At 40.0% G+C, this 19,408-nt stretch overlaps 1 protein-coding gene across 1 annotated transcript; it reads right to left on the bottom strand.

The window, feature by feature from the left end:
- Nucleotides 1–2,269: 2,269 nt before the first annotated feature.
- clec11a (C-type lectin domain containing 11A) lies at nucleotides 2,270–19,391 on the bottom strand. The gene is given in 7 exon segments (XM_036147202.1): nucleotides 2,270–3,579; nucleotides 7,478–7,561; nucleotides 7,657–7,764; nucleotides 8,776–8,890; nucleotides 11,067–11,165; nucleotides 11,168–11,313; nucleotides 18,422–19,391. Coding segments are annotated over 6 exon segments (897 nt in total). The 5' UTR covers nucleotides 11,246–11,313; nucleotides 18,422–19,391; the 3' UTR covers nucleotides 2,270–3,166.
- Nucleotides 19,392–19,408: the final 17 nt, after the last annotated feature.

Raw genomic sequence — 19,408 nt, 5'->3', positions numbered from 1 at the left:
ATTTAAAAATAGGTCACCAATCAACAGCATAAAATGTTCAGGGCTGCACTTAAAATATATGTTTTGAATTTGTTGATAATTATCGATTAATATGATTTCTATTTTATCGATATGCTTTTTTTTTCTATATCGTCCAGCCCTACGTCCTGTGGACCAAAATGTTTGTCCATGATGACTTTATTTTTTGGCCCACTATCATGTTGTGGGTGTTTTGCTACAGGACGGAGTGGTGCACTTCTCAAAATACATCACGTCACCAGGAAATGACGTCATGTGGACATACTGAAGAAACATGTCGAGACATTAACCGGGAAGTTGAACCTGCAGTGCAAATGGGTCTTAAATGGGTAATCACTCTAAGCATAGAGCCAAATTAGTTACAAAGATGCTCATGGACAACAAGGTTGATGTTTCAATATCACAAAGTCACTGAGAAGTTGTTGGAACGAGTCGACTTCCAAACCTGACTCATTTACCCAGCAAACTATCGCGAGACGCTTGTAGAAGGATAAAAACAACTTTTAAAACAAGTTGCAAATGTCATTCCAATAAATACTACGGTAAGGTCGGCAAATTTGAGCAAAAACTCTGTTTGTCATTATTCTAGGATTAAGCAAATGGAGATAATTTTGGTAACCCCTACCTAAAACAGTAAAGTTTAGTGTGACTCAGTGTAAGACGGTGAGAGGAAGATGTTTTCTTTATATGCAGTATATGAAAACATCTAAATCCATGCCTTAGTAAATTAATTAATAAATACCTTTTTTAAAAGTGCATTAAGCTCGGAGGCAAATCACCAGCAGGAGATATTTGTAAGTTTGAACTTTATTATTGAAAAATAAAACATCACAGAGTTATAACTAACGGCTTGTTTAAACAGATTATGTTGCTTATAGAAGAAACGGAAAAAATCAAGTAGTGCAGATGCATTTCTATTGCCTTCATCTCATGTAATTGATGAAATTGGTCGAGACCTGAAGCCCAGGAGTTCAAATATATAAGGATCAGTAAAAGCCACACCACAATACCCAACATATTTCCTAAAGGATAGTTTAATTTATAGTATATAAAGATGAATAAAAGCAAGTTGTCATTTTACTTTTACTAACTTTCATGCTTTGCAGGGTAAATAAATCTTTTTTTTATTTTTATGGATCGTATCTGTTGACCTAAAGGAGGGGCAGAAGTTGAGCTAAGGCTTTGAAATGCTTGATCTCCTCTGGACAAAGGAATGTGGGTCAATCAGCAGTTTAGCAGGAGTCATGCTCAGCACCAGGCTTTATTGAAGCATTACTGGTACTTAACAGCGAGGCCCTTCCTAATTCCTTAAAAGGCCCAAGTACACACTGATGGGGATCAAGAAGGGGTTTAGTATGTGCCGACTCCCAAGAAAGTTTCTCCATCTTGCAGATTGTTGGCTTGTTTGGAAATCCTGATCCAATATTTAGAAGTCCCTAAATATAACAAGCGGTTTAGCTGGGCGGCAGTCATATTTATGCAGCTGTATGGACAACAATGTTTAAAGCACAAGCACCGAGTGTTTTACTCACTTATTTACAGTTGACACAGTACATTCCAGTCGATACCATCAGGTATTCACTAGGGCTGTGCATAAAAATTGATTAAAAGATTAATATTGATGTTTTTAAAAACGATTTAATATCGATACTCTGGCTTTCAATATTGATATACCTCCCAACCCCTAGGGGGCGTTATTACAGCTCGCCCTTAATGTTCAAAGCGAGGAAGTGCAAGTGAGATGAATTTGTGGAACGGCAGACAGGATTTTAGAAACGCCTTCGTCCCTAAAATCAGACGTTTGGGCACATTTTTGGTTTCTGTGATACTTTAAATGCATTGATCCAAATGCACTTCATTTTCCTGTTAATATCAGAGTTCAATAAATCAAACATATAATATTTGGTCTTTTTTTATTTAATGACTGAGCATTAGTTTGAAAGTAATAAATATTGATATTGGAGTCAAATCAAATCAAGCTGAGCTATATTGAGAATCGTATTGTATCGTGAGCTATGTATCGATAATCGTATCGATTCGGCTCATCCTAGATGATACCTAGCCCAAGTGTTTCCGTATTTAGATCCTTAAGGCTGAAATAGTTGTGTACTCATCATGGGTTTGAGTGTCTTTTTTTGTACTTCTATTTCTTTAAATTGTTACTTTTCTGGGTAAAATATTAATTTAAACAAGGGCTTCAGATAATTTTGAAAGCAGAAAATTGGTTTCAGACGTTTTCATTTCTTGTGAGTTTTTTTTTTTTTTTTTTTTTATCCCCACAGAGCCCAAATCATGGGCTCAAATATACACATACACATTTAATTTTAATTAGGGGTTTTTCTTTGCACAGCCCTGACTTTCAAGCATATTTCACAATTTTTTTTTTTTACAATCAGGTTGAGGTTGAAGCTTTATGTGAGTAACTCTAGAAGGATGGCAGGTCTGTTTTGATGTTTTAAAAGGATCCTAGGCCTGTTGGAAGATCGTTTTCGGATGTCCAGGAACCACCGAAGCTCAGTCTACTGCAGTGCATGCACAATGTGGATGAAATAACGATTAAAAGGTCCAAAATCAAGACCTCCAAGCTTGACGAAAATTTTCAGCTGATCAAATAGAGAAGCCAAATGCATTTTTGGACTAAATCTTTATGATGAGATGAGACAAAGATTGAGCTATTTGGTCACAATGACAGAAATAACAGAATGAGTCAAGTTGAGGCTTTCAAACTGTCAAGCATGGCAGTGGCGACATTATGCTTTGGGGTCGGTCCACTGCAGTGTGTTGATTGTGCTTTGAAGCTGGATTTTTGCAAGAATCCAACTAATTTAACTGAATTGTACTAATTTTGCCAGGTGTAGAGGTCAAATATGCAACCAGTGTTATGAAGCTTGCATGTTGTTAAACTTGTGTTCAAACAGGATAAAAAATGTCTAAATGGATCATAAGTCCAAATTAACATGAAATTCATTCTCATGATGAGTATGTAGAACTCTACTCTGGTTTATGTAGTCGTATGTAACAATAAATTATGTGAAAATTATTAAATAAAATGTTTTTTTTTTATTATTATTTCTAAAGATCAACACTTTCATGTTTGCATTACTGGCATTATCAAGAAAAACACACAAAGTTTGTAAAAGAGTTTGTTTCAAAGTGCCACCCTGTCGTCAAACTCGCAGACATAGTTCATGGTCCGGTCGCAGTAGTGGTCCCACCAGTCCCCGTCATCCGACGACATGGCCACGCAGTTCTCTCGCTTTCCTCCGTCCGGCTGACTGGACAGGAAGTGTTTCCGCCACTGGAAGTACGTGACCCGCGTGCCGTCGTCGAACAGGTACAAGCCCTCGGAGTGCAGGTCGTTGATGCCCAGCCAGACGGGCCAGTTCCCCGGGTTGAAGAAGGCCTTGACGTAGTCCGCCAGGGCCTCCTGCTCCTTGCGGTCACGGGGCATCGCCAAGCGTCCGCCGCGTTCCAGGCACTTCCTGGACGCTCCCGCATAGTCGGCTAAACTGTTGTACACCAGGTAACATTTGTAGCTCAGTCTTCGTCCTTTCTGGCAGCCTGGAAAGCAGGAAAGAAACCAAGAACAGGCTTTAGGGGCCTTAGAAGGCAGGTGTAGCTCTGCATCTGCTTTTCTGACTTAAAATTGGAAAGAATATTTTTTTTTGGATGCAACTTTTGGCCCACAAAACTATCTTAAAAAATTGTTTTGGTGATTAGGTCAAATTTCCAGTGCTAAAGTTTCTTGTTTTGTGTTGAATGACTGAGACTGTCTTGTAGCTGAATGGTTCATTGGTAGGAGTCATCAACGTTCCCGTAGAAATGGTCTTCATGAAAACAAATTGGGTTCCTTGGAAGCAAAACATTAAGTAACAGAGGATGACTCATGAGGTAAATACAACCTCAGGGGGAAATCAAAAGCTTAACATACAACTGTGTGTCATCGCTCAGCTAACAGCTTAGCCACAATCCAAATGCAGCTTGTGGAAAAACAACGTCCGTCTTACTGCTTTCGTGAGTGAGGGGTGTTAGTAGCTCTGAGTTAATTGATCATCTGGAAATTTCTGCAACCTTTAGACCCAAAGAGCCACGTTTGCCCTGAGGTCAGGTATTAAAAGCTTGCTTAGAGCTGTGAATACAGTAAAACACAATCTTTTGAAGAAAAAAAAGTCAACTTTTCGATAAATATCCTTTAAAGAACCACCGTTTTATTTCTATTTTTAGGTTAAAAAATAAAGAAAAGCATAAAACCTTTGCAAAAAGAGAACAAATGAATTTCTTTCTATAACATGCTGAGATTTGTGCAAATTCTGTAACAAAGAAAATAAACTGACATTGTCTCAAACCTTGGTAACAAGACACAATGGTTCTAAAAATGTATTTTTAGTCTCATTTTGTTGCGGAAATTCCCTGCAATTATTCTATGAAAGAAACGGCAAAAGCTGACATTTATTATATGTACATTTGAAAATTTTAGTTTGTTCTCAATCACTTCTAGTCCAAGTCAGTAAGAGCCGTTGTGGATGTGGCTCCAGAGACGATTTTAGTCACAAATGCAGGATTTTGCACTAATTTGTCAAAATAATGACCAGGATATGTAGACAGTGCTACAAGATAACCATGTTAACAGTTTACTGTTACTAGAATGGGAGGCAGGTCCTTTAGCTATCAGGCTCCTCTCCTGTGGAACCAACTCCCAGTTTTGGTCCGTGAGACAGACACCCAGTCTACTTTTAAGACTAATCTTAAAACTTTCCTTTTTGATAAAGTTTATAGTTAGAGTGGCTCATGTTACCCTGAGCTACCTCTATAGTTATGCTGCTATAGGCTTAGGCTGCTGGAGGACATCAGGGTCTATTTCTCTCACTCTACTGATGTCTACTGTTCTCCAGTTATGCATTGCTTGTCGTCATTTCAGCTTTTAACTTTTTGCTCTTTTTTTTTTCTTCATAGCAGGTACACCTGGTCTGGCGTTCTGTTAACTGTGACATCATCCAGAGAAGACGGCTCACCCGCTACTACCATCTAATGTAGAACAGATTACTGGATCAATGTGTGCTTCTGTGCTTTTTTGTCTCTCTTGTTGTGTCTCTGCTCTGTCTTCTCTAAGCCCCAGTGGGTCGAGGCAGATGAGCGTTCACACTGTGCCTGGTTCTGGTTCTGCTGGAGGTTTTCCTCCCCGTTAAAGGGGAGTTTTCCTCTCCACTGTCGCTTCATGCATGCTCAGTATGAGGGATTGCTGCAAAGCCATCAACAATGCAGACGACTGTCCACTGTGGCTCTACGCTCTTTCAGGAGGAGTGAATGCTGCTTGGAGAGACTTGATGCAACCTGCTGGGTTTCCTTAGAGAGGAAACTTTCTGACCAATCTCTATAATTTGATTGAATTTGACTTTGGCAAGTGCCTGGCGATGACATGTTTCCTGAACTTGCATCAAAAGCATATGGATGGTGCAAACAAAACAATTTCACTGCCATTTCACACTTCTACCCAGTTGCTAATTGTGAGCATTTGTGCTAAATTCTTTCATTAAACATAAAAGAAAACAAAAAGCAGCCCCACTTTTTTTTTCTTCCATTTTGATTATCAGAACATCTCAAAGATCCTCTGATAAACCTGCTGCTAAACAGAAATGCATTCTCCATGGCTCGATCTACCTACAGCAGAGTGAATCATAAAATCCTCCGAGCGAAAGCGTGCCTGAACATGCCGCTGGGTTAAGTGCAACTTATTTTATTATTGGCAAGCTTCCCTTCAGAGCTGTTTTCTCTTTTCATGCCTGTAGCAGCCCCCGTTATTTGCATAGCAACCAAACACAGCAAAGCTGTCATTTTCTAAGGTATAAGTATTACATAACCGCAGGCTTCCTTTGATATTTTCCTAATGCAACATTTTCTTCGTGGTTTCCTGACGCTGTCAGTTATACCTTTAGGACACAAACTTTACAGTTATTTGCGTGTTAGAGACCAGATTATTCCTGCATGTTACCTCATGTGTTTTATTTCCCATCAATCTTACCTCTAAATTTGATGTATTGTATCATTCTAAGGTAGGGATTGGCAGTAATCGTAATTTTTTTCATCAGGGGAAAAAGGAGCTTACGGTGAATAAACTTGGTTTATTATTTATTATATATTTTATGTTTTTATGATTCTGTTTTTATGGATATATTAAGCTCTATGCATACGTTTAAAAACTTTAAAAAAGTATAAGTTTAGGACTGGAACTTCCAAACTTAAGTAAATATTATACCTAGCTCAGATATTACATTACATCTTAAAATTGATTTGTGGAAATCGATAAGACTGTCTTTTTTATGTTATTTTAATTGTATTTTTACTGCAAAGCCCTTTGAGACTTCTGTCTGAGAGAAGTGCTATATATAAGTAAAATGTGCTTACTTCTTTGGATAGAAATTGAACATATGCTGTGTAAGAAAATCTGCATCTGGTGGTGGGAGTTGCTTCCTTGTCGTCCCTGGCCAAGTGGACCATGGTGTAAGGTGCATGGGGATGGTTGGGGCAGAAAAGTTGGGTGATTTCCTGCCCTAACATCGCGTTAATTGCCATCTCGATAAATTTGCGAGATTATCATGATCAATTTAAGGTCCATGCACTGCAAAAATAGCCTCGTGAGACCATCCTGATCTCGCAAGCTTTCAAGGTTTCACTCGCAGATCAGTCTGGCTACTCTCCGTTAAAGAAAATTTGGAGCCGTTCACCAAACGAACGTCCAATCAGCGTTGGCTTTGAGGCGGGTTGAGGTGTGACGCAACGAGAAGCGCGACAGTTCAGTCTAAAGAACATGGCGGCTTCAGCCGATGAAACTAGCGTTAGCGTGGCTATCGAGCAAGTTTTATCGGAATTACAGAGTATTTCTTTGCTGAGCTAACGAGCCTTTACCTGCAGCAGCAAGAGTAGCTTGCCTTGTGGTTGTGTTTTCGTCGTCGCTCGTAACAGAGCGACGACGAAGCATGTTGACGAGTACGTCATATGCTTCGTTGATCTGATTGGTTTATTTGGCCCGTCTATCACCAACATAGGCCAATCAGCTAACCAGTATTTTCGCCCCTTCCCAAAAATACTTCAACGGAAGGTTTCCAGATGGATATGCGAAGCAAATCTATCTGGCGGCGTCAGGTTACTGCAAAAAGGGAACTAAAAATAAAATACTTTCTTGAAATGAGTGTATTTGCCCTTGATTTGAGCAATTATCTGCAATGAAATAATATTTTTGCACTTAAAATAGGAAAAACTCCTCTCCATCTTATTTCAAGTGCAGAAAATCTTATCTTATTTTACGAATAAAAACACTCATTCCATTGAAAGATAATCGTATTTATGTACTCAAATCAAGGACAAAAACAATCATTTCAACTTACTTTTAATTCCCTTTTTGCAATGTATCACCCATCCCTCTACTAAAGCTTTAAATGTGCTTAAAAGAGGTCTATTATACCTTCCAGTCTTCCGATCTCCTTGCGATTGTCCTTGCTGTGTTGGTAGACCTCCTGGATGCTGTCCTCCACATCACCAACTTTAGCTATAACGGGAGGGATGCCGGCCATCAGAGAAAAGGGATGAATAAAACCCACTGGAGCATTAATGGAACAGCCGTATCAATGTCTTGAATCTTACCGTCCAGTCTGGAGATGCGGTCGATTAGTTGGCTGACTTTAACATCCAGAGTGTAATGACCAACATTCAGCCTGTGGATGGCCTGGTCTATACCAGCTAATCTGGACACTGCAAATAAATAAAATAATGAATAAACAAATTCATTGAAAAAGAACAGGAAAATAACCCAAACAAATGTGTTCAACCACACACATTAGAGGTAGAGTCTGCGTTTTTTTTCACCAGAAGTTCCCCCAAGTCCCCTTTTAAATAACTATGCATACGCAAGACCATCTCACCTAGCTCTTCTGCTCCTCTGGGGGATTGGGTGAAAAAAAATCTCACAAATCCACTTTGGTCTTATTTCTTTCTACTGATGGCTTCCTCTTCTTCTCGTAAACTTGTACGTGGCTTACTTTTGTGCGATTGTCAGTCATGTTCAAAGTATACGATGAGAGTAGCGGAGCTACAGTGAATGGCTAACACCGAAGCTAACCGCTAAGCTAACCACTAAGCTAATTGGATACTGAACCGGATTACCAACTATAGCTTTAATGTATTTTTGGGGGATTTTAGACCAACACAGTGGTAATGGTATAAAATGGTACATGGTAATTAAGTAGTTTTACTAATAAGAATTATTCAACTACCTTGAGTCAGTGCATCTGAAAGTACAAGCTTTTCTCATTTAGAGAGGGAAATATTTGCCTTTAATTCTTGGCTAAATAACTGTAACTCAGCCAGATCATACATCATGTCTGTGAACATCAACGTTCAAGCAATTGATTGCACTGGATTTCATTTAATGTTATTAGACTAAACAAGGGTTTTCTGAAATTGTATGGCATACACCTCAGGTAATTATGCAAAATGTATTTTAAAAACATGTTTTTTTCCATCTACATCACAATTATACCCATTAAGTTGGTCAATCAGAAGAAATTCTAACAAAATATTCCAGAGTTTGTTGTAACCTGACAACATGGTCGAAAATGCCCCAGAGGGGTCATTACTTTAGCAAGGTACTGTATTTATACATAGATAAAGGGGGTTCACTGTCTTTTTACCCCGACCACATACACCATTCTTAACCGAGGACTTGATCCAGAAGGTATTTTAAGGACGCATGAAATCACTTACAGACGTAGTTGTAGGAGTTTTCAAAGTCCGACACCTGGCTGGTCGGCTCTGGTTCAGGTTCTGGGAGAATATCAGGAACGTCACCTCTGGCCCTCTTCACCTCTGGCACAGATGCCTGACAAAAAAAAAACAAAAAAACACCTAGATTCACACGCACAGAAAGATGCCACCATTCTCCTCACTTTAGACTAGTTGGCATGTTGGCTCCAGTAGTTAGAATAAAGATCTGAAACAAATCCGGGTTCGCTTAATGAAGAGATGGCCAGTGTTTTAAAAGTTTGAAATAAATGCACAAATGAAACAACGTTAAGGAACGTTCAGTTCCTTAATTGTTGTGACAACAATTAAGGAACTGAACGATTGCAGACTTTAATTAATATTCCTGTGTTTAGATTTTAGATGTATGGTCAAATTTATGTGCACCTGAATTTGAAAGCATGTACAGTACTGTGGAAACATTTTTACCCAACCATAATTTCGTTCTCAAAATGTCATTTCTAATTTCCCAAGAACAGTAAACACCATATTCATATCATGGACAACTGCTTGGAGCTAATTATTTCAGTACCATGCATTCAGGCTGTCTATGCCGGTCAGATATTTAGGTGACTCTGGTTTAATGCAGCTTAAAAAGTTTTAGAAGGTGAAAATGTAGTCAAATAATTTTTTTAAAAATGACAAGGAAGTTGTTTAATTACCAAAACAACAGATATCTACTATAAGCGACTTTATAATAAATCTATTTTCAGTAAAAGTATACATTTCTATAACAATCGCTAATTAGTAAATAGAATATTTATTACAATATAGGTAATAACATGTATGGTATATTTATATATTATAGATTAGCGCAGTATAATGATTGTATATTGAAGTACATATATACAGTATCTCATATACTTATACATATGTATGTGTGTGTGAATATATTAAAAGTATTATATATAGAGACATGTATTATTGCAGTAAATTAAGGATGACAAGGGGTAGGAGTAAATAAGTGTATACTTCTTCCTGCTCCTTTTTCAAACTGATTTCTGTACATTTATCTCTCTTGTTTTTATGTTTTGTTTTGTTTTTATTCTAAATAAACTTTTATTCATTCAAATCTGTTGACATGAAAATGTCAACAGCAACATTGGATAGACTAAACTTGTAAACTCTATGATTGCTATAAACCCACAGCAATTACTAATAGTTTTTAGTTGTGTTTTTTTATCGCAGGTGAAATCTTCATTGCAACTTTCACCAATATTCATCAGATATTGCATGTTTTCCTGATGTTGCCCGGCCCTGGCACCACTGGCCGTATCACTGTGTGACCATTTTGTATTTGTGCAGTTTGTCTTTTTTTTTTCCACACCAAATTGACTTGTTTATGAAAATGAGAAACATAACACGAGACATTTTTTTACCCACAACAAATGATGTCGACTAGTTTAATCTGTTCAGAGGAGGCAATGTGGCTGCATGTCTGGCTTACCTGTGCTACTTTAATATAGGTTCATGATCACATTTATTTCAGTTCTCCGCCCATAACAATCATCAGAACCACAATTAATGATGATGGGGCGTAAAATGAAATTTGCAAGAAGTAATATACAATTAAGTTGTCAGATTTTAGCATTTTAATTATACTATCTGACTAATCAACCTGTAAGCTATGATTAGTAGACAGGTGCTAAATGGAAAACCCATCTACCCCAAAGCCACCAGGCTGTTTGGAGAGACAACATTGTCGTATCTCTTTGATTCACCAACCTTTTCATGAGTTTAGTGATTTGACAACAAAAACAAAATTTAAAAAAGCACTTCTCGTTATGGTTAGGGACTAAAAAGCAAAACAAGCTAAAGTAAAACGCTGAAGAGTCTGGAAAACTATAAACTGGAAGATTACAAGAAGGTTCCGTTGTCTAACGACGACATGACTTCTTCCCAGTCCTGCCAATTCTTCCCTTTATATTTTATCAGTCACTTATTTGGCTGATTGAGTAAGAGTGCTGCTTTATTTTGAAGTCTCTAATGCCCACTACTGCCAGCGTCTGCTTCCCTAGACAGGTCCTCTGTAATTATGTGGGAATCATTTATACAGATGACTTCATCTCTTGCAGCGTCCTACAGTAGGTAGCACACAAACCATTTTCAGCATCTTGTCCTCTGGATTAATGCTTTTAAAAAAAAAAATAAAAGCAGCATGAATAGCAGCTTCTTAATCAGACCAGACCAGAATAAAGAGCACAGTTTTTAAAGAAGTACATCACTGTAACGTAAACGCTACAGAAAGTTCTGACCTCTGTTGGCGCAGCGTCGATCATCCCTGTAGGAACGCGCGCAGCCAGAAAACATACACACAGGAATGTGTACGGTCCCATTTTCCTCCTCTTTGTAGACTTTCTCTTCGTTCAGCAGCTAAAGCTCTCTGAGCACCTCTGAGCTGAGCGGCGCTCTCTCTCCCTCCCCTTTCCCTCATGGAACAGCAGCTGGAACCTCTTTCCCATTAGATATGTGAATGGGAGGGTGCACACACACACACACCCTCTAGAGAGGGGGAAAAAAGAGAAAAAAGGCAGGTATCAAAAAGGAAAAAACTAAAACATCCCTGCTCTCCTCCCTCCTCGTCTTCTCCAAGACAGGTCTGATTTCCTCTGAACAGGAAACCTCTTTGTTTTTGCTTCCACCTCCCATTTCCATGCTTTGTGAGAGCAGTGTGGATTGCCCTGTGGAAACCACATGTATCCCTACTATAACCTCTCCACTGGTGATGGGGGAAATAAAAGTTTATTTTTACTTTCAGCTTGGCTTTTTACCTCTAGGGTGCAAAAGTGAATAAATGTGAGATCTTGAATACGGACGTTTAAAATTGTGAAACAAAAAGTATGAGCATATGTCTAGATGACAGTACAACCATGTTAGCTGTGCCTTGTCTTTTCTAGACAGACTTATCAATGACAGTATTGCTACAGAACGTACCTGTGGCTCAATGCTTTGGCGTTTAGCTGTGCATCTTTCCTGAACCGAGTGACCGACGGATAGTTATGATAGAGTTATGGCTGCCATCAACTTTGTGTACTCTTCGTTTTTCTTTGGCACAGAAACTACCCCTTGCCCAGTCGGTCTGTCTCTTTCCTTAACAAAGTCATTCACCAAGCTGTTGCTGCTATAAATTATATATACTTTGTTTTATTTTCCTCTTTTTTTCATAAAAAGTACCTCAGGTTCTTTGCTTTCTGTGGATAGGTACAATTAACATTGACTTTATGGACCATTCTAGTTTTTTTTTCCCCATAGAAAGTGCTTCTGCTCCCAGATTTCTATGGTAGATCTAACATTTTACTAGACGGAGTCATTGGCGGAGCAATTGCAGTTAACTTTGTGTGCTCCTTGTCTTTCTTTTCTACTAAAAGTACCCTTCCTATTATTGATGAGACTATTGTTGCCATTTACTATAGTGTACAAAGCGGTTATTGGGCAGTGCTGCTATTTCTTTCTGTCTCCTTAGCCCTCAGCTGGTCACAACAGGAAGTCCTTAATGCTGATCCTGATTCTGCTGTTAAAAGGCAGTCGCCTCCTGCCTACTCAGGATCAGAGTTTGCTGCAGAGACAATGGCTGCATCCGAAAACGTCTTTTTGGGTACGGACTCTTTAGCCAAAGCAGAAGTGGGTCAGTGGTCGCCATGATAAGTGCTGTCCGAATAGTGCAGTCAGTAAGGAAGGAGGTAGGAAAAGGAGCCTGTATGCTTCCTCTCATTGCTAATTTAGCCTAGGAACCTCACAATGTCCCTTACCCGCGCTAAGGAGCTATAAGGAATCCCACAATCCTTTGCGTGACATGACATATCAGCACAGCCCACCTTACGGAAATGTCCGAAGAGAAGAGAGCACACTTTGTAGTTCATTTTGTGAAGTCTCCAGGCCCAGATTTGACTAGAATCATCCCTGTCCGTTTCCGTCGCGTAGCATCGGAGTTGAAGGATGTCCGAATTCGGCGCAGCAGTCCGAAGCTCCTTTCCTAACCGCGATAGAGTCCTTACTGTTGACCCCGTATAAGGTCAAGGAGCAGCAGCTAGAAGCTATAATTAAGGGTATTCAGATGGAGCACTGATCTCTATTTATTCACTGGATTGCTGATTGAAAAAACCAAAATCACTGGCCGCCATCTTGCTACTCCCTATCCTCACAGAATCCCATAGGATGTGGCTGCAACAACAAGCAGTTTTCTGGCTGTAGGAAGACCTTTCACAGGTAATTTTACCGTCAGTGGATGTACTAACACTATCAAATACTGAGAAAGTCATGTGCTGAAATATTTTGCATGATATGTATGTATATATATATATACACACATGAATATTGATTTGGTTGATTGCAGATTTTCACACAGTGATGCTGCACAGATGAAACACTGGGTGCAGAGTGTGAGAAGGGTGCGATAGGTAGTATGTGCATACATACTTGTATGTACATTATATGCAATTTCTCAACTAGAACCGCAACTCTGTATATCATTACATCATTGAAGATATTTTTGGTCATTTGTTTACTGTTACTTTCAATATTATTATTATTATTATTATTGTTATTATTGTTATTATGCCGAAATGTGTGTGCATACACACGCTGTGTATGTAATGTATAAATATATATGTACACTTGAGTGTGTATTTAGAAAATTTATGTGAATTTTCTAGTGTAGAAACTGAAGCTTTGTGGAGTGCTTAAATTGGTTCATTAATTTAGCTTTATTGTAAATCTATGTCAGATTTAAAGGCATTTCTGGACAATATCCTCTGCACCTGAAACGTTCCAATTATAGCTCCTATCCCTTGACCTTTTATGGGGTCAACAGTAAGGACACTATCGTGGGGAGGAAAGGAGCTTCGGACTGCTGTGCCGAATTCGGACAGCCTTTAACTCTGGCATTACGTGAGGAATACCCACATAGATGATAATAGCCAAATCAGGGCCTACAGCCTTCTGAAAAACAACCACAATATACACGCTCTTTTCTCTTCGGACATTTTCGTGTTTATGTCATCTCACACAAAGGATTGTGGGATTGCTCCCTAGCAGTGAGGGACATAGCGAGCTCCCTATGCTAAAGGAGCTATGACAGGAAGCATAAAGGCTCCTGTTCCTACCTCCTTCCTTACAGAGAACATTTATCATGGTGAAAGTCCTTACCCATTAGACCCTTGTGGATGCAGATATCACCCAGATAATTATGCCAAATGATTTACATCATCTGGCATAACCGGTGGAAAGAATGTTGCTGCCTGTGAGTAAATAATTTAATTTGTATTAAATTGTCTCAGCATGATTGTAAGAAAGTCAAACTGAACTTTAAGCTTTAAATTAAATTACATATATGTTATCTGTGTTATTTCTGGCTTAAATGTTCACCAAAAAAAACACAAAAGTTTTTTTTAGTTAATAGGCTGTACAGTATATCATACCAGTGCACAAAGCATTTTCATTCTAATTAAATAAATTGGGGGGAGAACAGGAATTTGGGTTATAAATCATTCCAGCAAGTAAGAGAAAACTAACAGAGGAGCGTTATGTAAGAGGCCACGCGTCCGTTTGTGTGTGCGTATGTGTTTGAGGTTATAGCAGGATGCATGCCAGTGAAAACGCCTCAAGAATCCAGCAGAGTTTCCAGAGAAGCAACGGAGGCAGAGCGCGGGGATGTGGAGACTGGGAGCAGTGCCAGCAGTGGCCGGCTTTCTGAGGGTCAGATGTGTTTGAGTCTGCAGGGCGTCTTGCTCCAAAACAGCTGTTTCAGTAACACGATAAATACCAGAAACATTTCCAGACCTCGGCTCGGATTCAAACACGGCGGAAAATTAAACATGTCCACTCAAAGTCTAACCAGCAAACGTGCACAAACCAAACATTTGAGTATTTTAAATACTAACCTTTAGATTAATGGGCAATCAAGGTTTAGAAATAAATGATTTATTGGCTTCTTTTGAAACCATCTGCTTTTTTTTTTTTTTTTTACTATCACGTGATCTTAAATGCAATATTTTTGGGCTCCTTGATTGTTCGTCTAATTATGAATTATGTAAAGGGGTCAGCTCAGGACAGATGAAACCGAGCCACACATACTTTTTATGACCCAAGTAACAGTTTCCATTGCGCTGATGGAAATATGAGACACTTTGTGGAAGAGAAAAAGGTTCCACTGACCACCTGCTTCCACACTAACAAATATTATAGAAGCCGGTTAGCATTAGATGCTAAACACCGGTAATTCCACAAGGAAGGGTCCTGTGGGCCGAGCTGAAGCACAACAGAGAGGGAGGAAATCCTGATCAGATGCCCAAAACACCTCAACTGGCTCCTTTCGATGCAGAGAAGCAGCAGGTCTACTTTGACAAAAGCATGTCAGGCGTTCCCGATCAGGAGTTTCTTTGTTTTCTACTAAGGAGTTTCTTTGTTTTCTTTGCAGTTTTTTCTGGCTAGAAAAAACTGCAAGTGAACAAGAAAAATAAAGGCAACTGCTCCCCTTTTAGGGTCTTAATTAGTTAATTGTAAATAAAGAAGTTATCCAACCTGGAATGTCTCCGTAAACACGTTTGAAACTTTATTTTCCCTATGTATAAAGTTAAAAACCAGTAGAGATTGTATAAGGTGTGGTGTCCAAACTTTTGCTTTTCCATGGAGTTTATTTTTCAAGTTTGCTTCCAGAGCATCTTCCCATTTCCAGTTCAACATCTGAAATGCTTTAAAGAAGGTGTGAGTCAAAACACCAACTCAGCTTCAGGTAGTTTTTTGGCTATCTTAGGATACCTTATGATCTTCGTTCAGTAAAACCTTATTGCTCCATGCACGTCACACTATCTTATTACATGACAGATATGAGGTTATACTTTTAAACAGAGACATGCCTGTTTAATACCCTCCAATCATTTCCATTCAGCAATTTTTTTTTATACCAAAAAATATTTTCTGAACACAAAGCAGCCATTCAGGCTCTCGGTGCTGGGTGGTGCTGCAGGGAGAAGGCTGGAGAGGACAGAGGTGCCTCAGTCCAGGAACACAAATGTGCCGCTAATTTATCATTATTACATTTTAAGACATTCATGGTCTGACTGCATAAAGACCTGTAAATCATTTTTGACCCAGCACAGTGTAAATGGCTTTTTTTAAGCTCCACCTGGATGAAGGAGCTCCTCCCCCTTTCTCTGAGGCCGAGCCCAGCCACCCCCTGGAGGAAGCTCATTTCAACCACATGTATGTTTATTTCAATATGTCAAAAGCTGTGAAAGTGCAATACTATTATTTAGTTTCACAGTAGTGTAGCTGACTAGTCAGGCTGTAAGGGGACTGTCTCTGTGGCAGCCGGTTTAAGCAACTTAGACAGCTTTATTTGTCATTTTGTATGCACAGAGTGCGTCCAGAACAAAATTTCGTTTGCATACAGCTTAAAACATTACAGTAAATTGCAGTAAATTACAGGATATGGTGCAGCAGTGATTTATAGTAAACAAAATCACTGCTGCACCGAAACAGCGTTCTGCAGCGGCGACCCGAAGGCAAAAGTCTAAACAGGTTGTGCGCAGGATGCGTGGGGTCTGCTGCAGTGACGTGCGGTCAGGGGAGGCAGGTGAGGCAGTGCCTCACCAGCCATCATGGAAAGAAAGAAAATATATAATCATAAAGTAATTTAAATTGTTATATTCATCCGGTGGTTTGTACTAAAAAATATTTATTTTTCATGTAGCTTCACCAATTTCGATTTTTATTTGTTCAAAATCGCTGAATTTTCTTATTTTCCCATTCAAATGCTTGGAAGCGATGCCGGTGAGGCAGCAGCGAGCTCTGCCTCACCTTGGATTGCGCAACCCCTGGCTATGCGCTGGCTGCTAAGCAGAGAGAGCATGTTGCTGTACGGCGTCAATAAAATGGTTTAAACAAATTTAATATGTGAACTTATTTCCAATAATTTAGCTTATGTATATAATGTACAGTGCTTTTTGTCACCAACTGTGTTTGTGTAACGTGTTTCGTGTGATGAGCGATTATAAACGGCAGAGAACAGGTTCGAGGTGAGGCAGGCAGTTCTCTTGCCTCATGGCAGGGGGCGCTCAAGATCCCAGACGTTCGTCTTGTTCACTCCTCAACTGCCGAGTAAGTGGCAGCGAGCTAGGCTAAACGATTCGGGAAGCAAGTCAAGTGCAGCGATAGATTATAATAGAGATAGTGATTTTTTTCCTCTCTTGCATTCATCCCTCAAAAACGGTGAGGGATGAATGCAAATCTCCTGGACAGCTTCTCAACTTTTTGGCCGAGAAGGATCTTGTTGTAACTGTTCCTGAGGCGACAAAGTTGCTCCAGCTCGTGCTCACGGTTTCAGCTACTACAGCGTCAGTGGAGCGGTCATTTTCAGCCCTGAAGAGACTGAAAACATACAGCAGGAACAGGACGGATCAAGGAAGGCTTTCTTCCCTGGCAGTGATCTCCATTGAGACAGAGAGACTTTTAAAACTGAAGGAAGATAAGGAGGACTTCTATTGCAAAGTGACGGATGTTTTTGTGCAGAAGGAGCGACGCATGGACTTCATTTATAAGTAAAGGTAAGACAGTAATAACATTTATTTTGTTTTTTAAGGAAATGTGTGTTTTGTGAGCTACAGTTTGTATGTGTAAGGATGCAGAAGTGAAACATAACCTGTAAACTGCTGTCAATCTATGTATCTATTTGCAAATCTGATTCTTATTACGTCAGTGCCTCACCAGTTATGAACCTCACCGCACGTCACTGGTCTGCTGAGATGTTAGCAGACCTTTTACTGGACCTGGACAAGTCATGCAGGGAGGGAAGGTCAGCTCTGGTGATGTTCTCTGCGGACCTGACCGTTGCAGTTTGGATGTGTCTTGTTTAGCGGATGAGCCGAACCAAACAGCGATGGATGAACACTGGACAGACTGAAGGATGGTGGTGTAGGAGAGGACCAGCAGCTGCTTTTTTTGAGTTTGCAGCAGGAAGTCCAGTCTCTGCCGGGCCTTCTTCTGAACGATATGTGTGAGGACTATCTCTTGTGCTCAGAAAGGGTGGTTCCTGGGGGGGGGGGGGGGGGCTCCTGAAGTCTAGTCTTTAGCGGGTTTAGCTCAAGGTTCTGGGCCGATCCACTTCCTGCCTGTTTGCAGACTCATCGCCCTGGACCAGCCCAGTGAGAGTTTTGCTCATCTGCAAAACTTCAGGAGTTTCACGGACGGGTCCAATGAGGTGCAGTCGTTTGTTTCCTTCATCATGCTAATAAGTCAACATTTCGCATCCATTAAAGTAAAAGTACTTGTTTTTAATGTATCACAAGCTCAGAAAAAGACTTGCCCAGTCTGGATTGCACATTGATCTATTTTTATTAACGCTAACTAGCTTAGCCCGTCCACTGCTAGCTTAATTCAGTTCAAAACGCCCATATTTCTAAGGTCACAGCTCAAGGTGCCATTTGTTACACAGTACATGAAAAGACTAGGGACATGGTTAACAACCGGTTTGTGAGAGCTACTATCCGCCTGTGCAAATTAGTTATCCGGGTCAATGCATTCGCAAACAGGCTTAAATCGGGGGCAACCGGACTTTTGGTGAATCTTTCTGAAAACATTTTAACACCTATCCAGGAGTTCTGGCGGCTCGCACCTGAAACACACGTCTGAATTCCCTCCTCAGCATTCAGTCGTTCAGCTCTGCAGAGGTCTGGTCAGGAGCGTGACGCAGCAGGAATGCATCTAAAAGTAGCAGAAAGACTGGACTTGTGCACCCTTTGACTAAGGAAGAGCTTATCAGAACAAAAGCTTTATGCCATGACAGGCTAAAGCAGTGTTACCCCAGCCCGGTCCACAGGGCCCTCTGTCATGCATGTCTTAGATGTGTCTCTTATCCAGCATAGCTGATCCGAATGATTGCTCTAAGTGCTGCAGACGCCTGGTAATGACCCGTTTATTTAAGTCAGGTGCTTGGTGGCAGGAGGACACCTCAAGCAGGACAGTGGGCCCTGTGGACCAGGACTGAGAACCACTGGAGTAAAGAGTCAAGAATTTCTAGATTAGGTTATTTTTGGTGTGCCAGGCCTAAAAAGGACTTTAAATTATTGACAGAGTTGTTAAACCGCGGACGAGAACAGCTGCATTCTCTCTTCCCAAAGGATCCGATATGCATGAAAAACAGCAGTGCTCCAAATTCTATAAATACTCTGCAGAGCAGCTGCTTTGCACCAGAAAGACGCAGCAGATTCAGGTCCTGTTTCCAAACTTCTTCTTTTAACTGAACAAAATCCATCATTGCCTGACGATCGCCCGTCTTCCTTATTTCCTATGCCACATCTGAAATCATAGCTGAAGACACAATTCTGCTGCGAAGTTAAGCGAAAATTGCTAAAATAATCGGGCTGCTCTGTCAGACGAACGTTGGATAAAAAGCTGGACTTCTTTGCGGATTTCTCTGATAATTTGATCAAATATACATGTTAATTCAGCTCCTTATCAAGTCTAAACATTTTAGGTTTCATCTTGACAATAAAAGGGAAGATCAATCATGTTGAGCCATAAAACCCAACAATATTGAGACATTGCGGTTCTGTTTTTATGCATTAAGAGTTCAGTCTTCAAGCGCTACAAGCTTAGATAC

The sequence above is a fragment of the Fundulus heteroclitus genome, chromosome 15 (genome assembly GCF_011125445.2).
Source record: "Fundulus heteroclitus isolate FHET01 chromosome 15, MU-UCD_Fhet_4.1, whole genome shotgun sequence".
Taxonomy (NCBI): Eukaryota; Metazoa; Chordata; class Actinopteri; order Cyprinodontiformes; family Fundulidae; genus Fundulus; species Fundulus heteroclitus.
Note: the sequence above shows the minus strand (reverse complement) of the source record. Positions and strands in the feature narration are given on the sequence as shown.